General features: G+C 42.2%; 1 protein-coding gene across 7 annotated transcripts in view; it reads left to right on the plus strand.

The window, feature by feature from the left end:
* The window catches only part of Ttc3 (tetratricopeptide repeat domain 3), a 95,091-nt gene extending 86,160 nt beyond the window's left edge, over positions 1–8,931 (plus strand). For all 7 annotated transcript variants that reach the window (XM_034515118.2, XM_034515119.2, XM_034515115.2 and 4 more), the window contains 8 exons: positions 281–381; positions 596–686; positions 1,230–1,331; positions 3,105–3,442; positions 4,462–4,588; positions 4,736–4,870; positions 6,645–6,737; positions 7,633–8,931. In XM_034515118.2, the coding sequence (XP_034371009.1) occupies positions 281–381; positions 596–686; positions 1,230–1,331; positions 3,105–3,442; positions 4,462–4,588; positions 4,736–4,870; positions 6,645–6,737; positions 7,633–7,707 (1,062 nt within the window). In that variant the 3' untranslated portion in view covers positions 7,708–8,931. The remainder of the gene's footprint in view (positions 1–280; positions 382–595; positions 687–1,229; positions 1,332–3,104; positions 3,443–4,461; positions 4,589–4,735; positions 4,871–6,644; positions 6,738–7,632) is intronic.

The following is an 8,931-nucleotide window of genomic DNA, read 5'->3' on the forward strand; positions in this document are numbered from 1 at the left end:
ACAGATTCCTCTTGGGAGCCGTTGGCCTCTGGGTCCTGGATGTGGCAGGAAGGTGGGTAATGTAGTCTGCCAGTACCGCCATAAGCTGGCGCTGTGCTTGTATACGGCTTAGGCAGAAAGTCGTGATGTCCTGTCATTTTCAAATTCTCAAGTTCTCGTTCCCGACCAGTCACCTGGTAAAACGACAACATAGTCATGTTCTAATGAGCTTGTCATCATAATTTATTTAAGTAGCTACACATCTTCATTGTAAAACATTTATCCTCTAATGTGTGGACAGGTATCTGTACTTGAAAACTGGAAGGAACGAGAAGTGTGCAGACTACAGGGCGTGGCGTCACAGTCGGAGGCCTGTCTTAAAAGTCTCAAAGTGATGAGCAGGTACACGGCCCCTCAGTATTCTTTCCGATGAAGCTAGAAACACTTGAAGGAGTGAATGTGTTTACAGTGTCCTCCCTAAGTTCTGTCAGCTGTGCTCCATTCCTGCTTTATGTTTGCCCCTGCCACCAGCACACACACAGAAATTAAGATAAACAAGCAGGTAAGAGCCCACTATGACAAAGAAATAGCAATTTCCTATTTTAAAATTTTCCAGTGACACTGCAGCGTATCCTGATGTGGAGTTCGATATACTTTCATGGGAAACATTTCTTTCTACTGTAAGGGAAGAAATTGAGAATACAAAGGTAAGTCAGAAAACATCATAAATGTACTAAAATCATTGATTCTTTTAATCCTCAGGAGACTGTCATTTAAAATATTCCTTTTTTTTTTTTTTTTAGTGTTGTCAATTATTTTTGTTGAACTATTAGGAATTTTTCATGAAATTGGTAATTTTTTTTTTTAATTATCTTAGAACATGTGCTTAGCATGCACAAGGCCCAGGGTTCAGTTCTGAGCACTAAGAAAAGGAAAAGCAGGAATAATCAAGAGTCTTCCAGTATTCAGAGGGTGAGGTCTTTCCCCCAAACTCACTCTTAGGAGAAACCTGTCTTGCTTTAGTGGCCATGGGGCTGGGAGGTCTGCTCTGCTCTCCTTTGCAGCCTCTCCCTCCCTTTAAAAGTCTGTGCTTTAAAGGGTTTTTATTTGTTTGTTTTTGGAAAGATTATCGTAAAGTTTCATCATAATCTTAGTCATGTCAATTATCTGGTAAGAAAAAATATTAACTGCAAATAGTGGTTTTCTTTTGGAAATTTTTAGATACTTAACATTTTTCCTTCTACCCACAGTGTCAGTTTGAAGACCAAATTAAGGCCATTAAGAATGGCTGTCGGCTCAGTGACCTTTCCAGTGTGCAGGTTTCTGAGCTTTCATTTCCTGCTTGTGGGACGGTGAGTTGATCAGTGTGAAGAAGTGCGTATCCACAGTGTCTTCCTAAACAGTCCAAAGTCATTTGATTTGACTGTTTTTTTGAAAACAGGAATGGGTTAGTCTTAATGTTTCCATGTTGGTGTTGTGTGTAGCTTTCAAACTTTAAACATTCTACTGTAAATGGGTCAGTGTTTCTACAGTCAGGCACAAGAACAGGACTAAGATATGCTATGGTCACTTTCGTGTACCATAGTGTCTGTCTTTTCTTTTCTTGATGCAGCGTGTGTGTGTGTGTGTGTGTGTGTGTGTGTGTGTCAGACAGACAGACAGACAGACAGACAGAGAACTATGTGTAGTCTAGGATGTAAAATACCAGCATGAGTAACAGGTAACAGATGTGTGTAGTTGAAGCCCCAGAATCTATCGCCATCAGAAACTAAACTTTTAGATACTTGGTGGCATAAAAGTCTTAAGTCTGTTTCCTCGTCAGATACAAAGCAAACAGTGCTACATGTAAGACATGTGGGACTTTATTGGACTTTTTATAATTTTGTAAATATTCAAAAATTTTTCATGTTCAAAATTCTGAGACCTCTCAGTGTATCAGGTACTTGTGTAAAAAGTATCCTTGAAACTATTTTGTGCCTCGTATTTCCCTCATTTGTTCACTGGGTATTTGATAGTGATTAAGATTAAATGTGTGCTGGGCTCTCAGAGTTCTACAGGCTTGTGAAAAGACAGACCAAAACCACAGTCACAAAGAAAACATGCTGATGTTTTCCAGCCACTAATGGGAATGCTCTGGTGACATGAGTCCTCTTCTAGGGTAGGACAGGGTTGAGAGGCTAGTGTTTGGAGAAGTGTTGCAGTGAACAGAGAACCTGTTGGGAGCTAGAAATAAAAGGGACACACAGTCTGTTCTTTGGGAAGGACATGAAGAACACTGCAGGGCCAGGTAGGACCCAAGTGTGGGTCCTGTTCTTTAGGTCGTTAGGCAGGCTGTGGTTAGGTTTCTAGTCAGGTTGTGATCAGATCAATGCTTAACAAAGATGAACTCTAGGGAGGAGTGAATGGGAAGACAAGGCTAGGTGACTTCTCCTTGGCTCATAACCCTCTGCAGTGCATGGAAGAGGGGAGATTATAGCTGGGAGCAATACAGAGGAAGACCTGTGCTGCTCCCACAGACTGGAGCAGTGTGGCTATATGAGAGATCTGGGTTGAGGTTGGGATGAGAGACTGCTGCTGAGCCTGGTTTTGAGCACGTTGAACTTGGTTTCCCAGATCACCCAAATGGATGTGCAGAGAAGAACTCTGGTCTAGAAAGTAAGAGGTGGCCTGGGGAGAGGGAGTCTAGGGTTGAGATCTGAGCCTCCAGCAGAAGACAGAAGGTAAAAACTACAGGGGCCTGCAGGATGGAGCCACAGAGACCACACTTTTGAGGAGGATGTGACCCTCACTGCAGAGCCTTTCTGTCTTAGATGGGTGGACACAGCTTTGAGGATGTTAGGGCAATCATTCTGATCAGTTAGCAGGAGCTCAGCTGCCAGGTTGAGTAGAGGGAGAGCTGGCAAGTAGGCACTTTCCTGATTTCACAGAGAAAATAACCGTTGTTTAAAAGTCACACATCTCTGTTTTCTGATGAGAATTTATGATTGCTGATTCTTTAAAAATTAATTCACTGTATTCAGGTTTGTTGAGTGAGCGCTGTGTTGTGGGCATGCATGCTCGGAGTTCGTTTTCCTCCCTGTCACTACAAGGTAAGTGATCCAGCTGTTTTGGTCTTTACTTCACAGATCCATCCTCAGTTACTTTCTGAGTCTTCGGGCCATGAGGATCAGGGGCTGGTGGCTTGTGTAGACAGCTTGACTGGAGCAGTCCTCAACGATCCTTTCATGGAGCCTGCCAGTGGCTGCCCAGAGGTTCCGGAACTGTCACTGGGATCGCCCAGCCATCAGCCAGAGGTTGTTCAACAGCTAGAGCTCAAGAGGGCTAGCCAGGTGTCTCCATCAGAGCAGAGCCCTGAGGCTGATGAGAAACTATCTGGACAGGCCACTCGGTCAAGCCAGTCTCCAAAAAAACCTTCCAACAGTATTATTGAACACCTGTCAGTGATATTCCCAAGTTATGCCAGGTATAATTGTGACTATTAAATTCTTTATTAACTGTTTCTTTGAAGTTGGTTGCTACTGTCCTGTGGAGACGGGTTTCATCTCTGTACTCTGGCTGACCTAGAATTCACTATGTAGACCAGTCTGAACTTGGTCTTAAAGAGATCCACCTTCCTCTCCAAGTCCTGACTGCTTCAATGAAAGGTGTATGCTACCATGCCTGGCCATTGAACTGTTTCTTGGTCAGTAATAGTGAAGGTCTGGTGTTGTCGTCCATGCCTTTAATCATGGCACTTGGGAGGGAGGCAGAGGCAGCCAGATCTCTCTTACGAGGTTGAGTCCAGCCTGGTCTACATAGTGACTTCCAGGCCTGCTAGGGCTCCACAATGAGACCCTGTTGCAAAAAAAAAAAAAAAAAAAAAAAAAAAAAAAAAAAAAAAAAAAACCCAGGAAATGTAATATTGAAATGTTTCAAAGTTTTGTTTGTTGAATTTTTAAAAAAATTACTTATTTTATGTGTGTGAGTACACAGTCTCAATCTTCAGACATATCAGCAGAGGGCACTGGATCTCATTACTGATGGTTGTGAGCCACAATGTAGTTGCTGGGAATTGAACTCAGGGCCTATGGAAGAGCAGTCAGTGCTCGTAACCACTGAACCCTCTTTCCAGCCCCTGTTTAATTTTTTTTAGTTACACATGTCTGGTGTGGTATGCATGAGTGTAGGTGCTCATGGAGGCTGAAAGAGGGTACTGGATACCGAGAGCTACAGTTACTGGTGTTTGTGGGCCTCTGGATAACTGCTGGGAACTGAAATGGGCCCTCTATAAGTGCAGTATGCACTCTTAACTGCTGAATTACTTTAATAAAATACTGAAATTTTGTTACCCACATGGGAAGAGTCATTCTGCCTTAAAACAGTTCTCTCTCTTTACTGTCATCACAGTTAACTGTGGTCCATGGATTAATTTTTGGTGGGTGTTGATATTGATACTGAGTTGATACTGTTATTTATCATATATAAATAACTTTTCCCTTTCAGCACTGAGCTTGCTGGTTTTATTAAAAAAGTTAGAAACAAAAGCAAGAACTCATTCTCGGGATTAAGTATTGAGGAGATTGTTGAGAGAGTGACAGAACACATTCTCGATGAACAAAAGAAGAAAAAGGTAAGATGTTCATCCTCATGTTTATTTATAAAATGTGAGAATAAAAAGCTTCAAACCAAACCACAATGTGGAGAGCAGCAGACTGGAGACAGTAGCCAGACTCAGTAACTCACTTCATCTCCTCTTTCCTACCTCATCACTCGGCAGCCAAATCCAGGAAAAGACAAGAAGACATCTGAGGCTCATTCTGCTGCCCCTGTGGCCAGGTCCTCCCAGAGTCCTCCATTGGCAGCTGCTGGACCATCAGCTAAAACCAAAGGCCAGAAAAAAGATGATGTTCCTGTGAGTATCGTCTATGTGAGTGCATAGCTCATGTTCTTCTTGAACGGGACAGGAAGGGAACAAAATTTTTAATCCATGAGTTAGCCCTTTTCATTTTGAAGCTTGTTATATTTGAGACTAAAATTAGGAAGCAGATTTTGCTGTATTTGAACATACATCCATATATGGTACCCAGGGCAAAGACCCTGCATTCAAGTGACAGCACTTACTGTCCTGGGCATAACCCAGCTTTGTACTGTGTCTGCATTCCTGCAAGTGGCCAAGTGTGTTGATTTTGTAAATCACATGGGAAAACAGTTTTTGGATAATTTTATTCTGTGTAAGCAAGGACTTTGTATTTAAGAGTGGCTTGTGTCACTCAACACTGCAGTGATCCTGGGTAGTGTGGAATAGCCATTCCAGTGCTACCCTCTGCCCCTCTCCTGAGTGCCTGAAGGAGATGATGACATGGCCTATGTGTACCTAAAATTTGACATGGCTGTTTAAGTCTTGTTTTCTTTTAAGTAAAGAAGAAATTTTTTGTTTACATACCACATGTGTTCAATTGTTATTGTAGCTATATATAAATTGACACAGTTCTATAATTGTTCATATCTTACAGTAAAACATCCCAGGCATGGATATTTCTGACCCTGTTAGCATTCACCTGTGTGAATGCCTACAGAAAATGTTGTGTGCTCACCAGTCTGAACACAGGAGCCAGAGACCTGTTGGTCTCCATGTGCAGTGCTGCACAATCTCTCCTGGGTTAGCCACCAGTATGTTCTATTTCGATTACTAAGGATCTATGCTTAGAGAAACCTCTGAAAAAAATGAAACCTGTCTTAGCCAGGGGTAACCCTCTTAACATTTTACATATCTGAATTGTTTCTAGGTACGTCTGTAGATACATGGTCTCTTTGCTTATTTTTTAAAAATAATTACATAATAAATACTGCCATCATCTGTATTTATCTGGTGGTCTGTTAAGACCTACTTTCTGTGTCACCATTTATCAACTTCAAATATTATAATTGGCCATAAGATAGTGTCTTAATTAGGGTCTCATTGCTGTGATCAGACACCATGACCAAGGCAGCTCTTATAAAGGCAACATTTAATTGGAGCTGGCTTACAGGTTCAGAGGTTCAGTTCGTTATCCTCATGGCGGGAACATGGCACCATGCAGGCAGGCCTGGTGCTAGAGGAGCTTGAAGAGTTCTTGATCTGAAGGCAGCCAGGAGAAGACTCACATTCCACATTGGGTGGAGCCTGATCCTAGGAGCCTCACAGTGCACCTCACAGTGACACACGTTCTTCAACAAGGCCACACCTCCTAATAGTGCCACTCCCAAGGCCAGGCATATTCAACAGATAGTGTATTGGATATGGATATGTTATATTTCAAGTCCCTGACTGATTTGTATCACTAAGCTATTTTTACTGCCACCACATTTTAAGTACGGGGTGGGAGATGGTCGATACAGTATTTTTTAGGCACTCTGTTAGCTTTTGAAATGGTTCCCTCTGAGAAAATTAGAACTTTGTATTTTGCTGTCTCCCAAATGCTAGGAATAAAGGTGTGTTTACTTTTTATTTGTTATTTTTCTGCTTTTTTTTTCTTAGAAACTATTTAAAAACAAGCTGTTTTTTACTCTGTTCAAGCACAATTGAAAAACAGTCTGCCACCCTTTGTGGCAAAAACATTTTTAGGCCACTTTTGGCCATGTACTAAGTCATGAGAGCTTGTGTCGTAAAACGTTGGTTTATTATTTGAACATGTTTGTTTCCACAGGCACCAGATGGAAACTCCTGTGAGATATGCCATGAAATATTCAAGTCAAAAAACATGCGTGTGCTAAAATGTGGGCACAAGTTTCACAAAGGGGTAAGAATTACCTTTGGCTGCCTTTATAGCAAGCATTTTGAACATAAAAATGTATTTTTTTATAGGAATCTATATTTGTGTTTGCAAAAACATTTTTAGTTTGTAAATCTCCGCGTGAAGTGTTCATATGACTATGTAAAAATAGGTGTTTTGTTGGGGAAGGGGTAGGGTTCTCGGCCAGGGGTGTCTGTAGCTCTGTAGATGTCTCTTTCTGTCCATCATGCCATGGGCAGAGAATTATAGTTAACTGCATAGCTGTATCGACTCTGAGACTCAGAATTAATTCTTTGAAAAGTGGTTTCTTATATGACTAAAAAAATTGTACCTCGTGTCTGCTCCATGTAGTATATGAAGCTGGGGTTACATGCTAAAGGCAGCTTCTGGCTAGACGTTTGGCGTATCTTTCCAGGACTAATCATCTCCATATCCTGGCACTGCTGGGTTAGGACAGATCAGGTTAAACGTAAAGTACTCACCAGAAGGAATTGAAAAGTTTACAGAGCCTCCTTCGGATATGGCACCACATGCTTAGGCCTTCTGGCTTTCTATGCCTGCCCAGCCATGTGACAGCAGTCTGCCAGCCAGGAGCAGCAACATGGAATGTGGCACACAGGCTGGTGAGGAACAGCATTGAGTGATTTTGTGGCCACAAAACTGACAACTTGTACAAATCAATGAAGGACGCTAGAAGAGCTTAGACTGAGGCCAGGGTGTAAAGGAGGACAAGACCCTTAGTGAGATCATGAATCTAGTTCTGGAGCCTTGGCCTGAGCAGACAGTGATGTCTTAAGTATTGGCAACACCAGACTTGGAGGTAACATTAGCCGTATTCGTGCCAGAGTCCAGTGATTTGAGAGAGCCAAGGCACTAGCTGACTTTGCTTTCTCGCTTTCAGTGCTTTAAGCAGTGGCTGAAAGGGCAGAGCACATGCCCCACCTGTGGCAGCAGTGACCTGCTGTCAGAAGAGTAACCTGTTGTACCATCGTCACAGACCCAGCCCAGGAGAAGACGGGAACCTCCTTCCTGTTGCTGTAGGTAGTCACTCCTCACTAATGCCCCATGCACTTCATGAGTTACAGTACAACAGTGTCCTGTTACCAGTGTAAAAACAGCAAACATGGAAGCTCTCACACTGTGCATCACAAAGCTAACAAATGGAAATCTTGAATGTGGTCTGTCCCAAGTTCCAGGCAAGTGACAGCCATGTGTGTCTGCAATGCTGTGTCACCATTGTCCTGCATTGTTGAGGCTGCTGCAGGGATATTCCAAGATGAGCAGGTTCTTTGGAAAGAACTTTTGAGCTCCTCAAAGCAGTGTTCAGATTGCAAAGGTTCTTAGCCTCCTCAGTTCCTTACATGGAACCGTTGAATCCCCTTCATAAATTTTTTAAGTGCTTATGATCCAATTGATCTACATTTTGGTAATCAATTATAAAATACTTTTTAAATTAGTATCAGCTAAGATTTTTTTTTTACCCTGGGAAGATGCTGTCTGTTCACTGGAGTCCCACACTTGACACTTACACTAAGGTTACCATGTAAGTCTTGAGTCACCATTGCTTGGAAATGCACAGCTAGCTAGTGCTGAGCACAGGATGTAGTGCTGAGCACACGACAGTCACCCTCACCCTCCTTCCTTACTCTTCCACTGGAAGAGAAATGTCCTGACATGTTGGTGTTAACATTGTTCTGTTTGACTTTTGTGTAAAGTAATGCATGCAGTCTTGTAATGTGGCCTGAAAACAAACTAACTGTATTAGAAACTATTAAAAAACTAGGTATTTTTTAGTGACCTATAGGCAGTGGCAAATACAGACACATGAATCCTGGATACATTACATTTCTCTGAAACACGAAGGAACAACAACAAAAAAAAATGTTTTCCATCGTGTTCTCTGCTGCCCTAGAGACGCTGTCACCTTCCACCTGTGTGCCTGTGAGTTGTGGTGTCTTAGTGACTTAGTCTGTAGCTCACTCCTTATTCTGAGACATTGTCTGTGGTGTTCCTGAAACATGGTGTACATGCTGTAACAGTTGAGTGCAGTACATACTAAAGTCCACACAGCAGCTTATAGTATCTATCACATACTAAGAACAGTAGCTGTTGAGACAGTGAGCTGTGCTTCATGTCAGAGCCTGTGAACATGCCTTACACTTGTCCAGTAACTGTCAATAAAGAACATTGTGAAAGATCA

Source organism: Arvicanthis niloticus, chromosome 12, assembly GCF_011762505.2.
Source record: "Arvicanthis niloticus isolate mArvNil1 chromosome 12, mArvNil1.pat.X, whole genome shotgun sequence".
NCBI classification, from domain to species: domain Eukaryota; kingdom Metazoa; phylum Chordata; class Mammalia; order Rodentia; family Muridae; genus Arvicanthis; species Arvicanthis niloticus.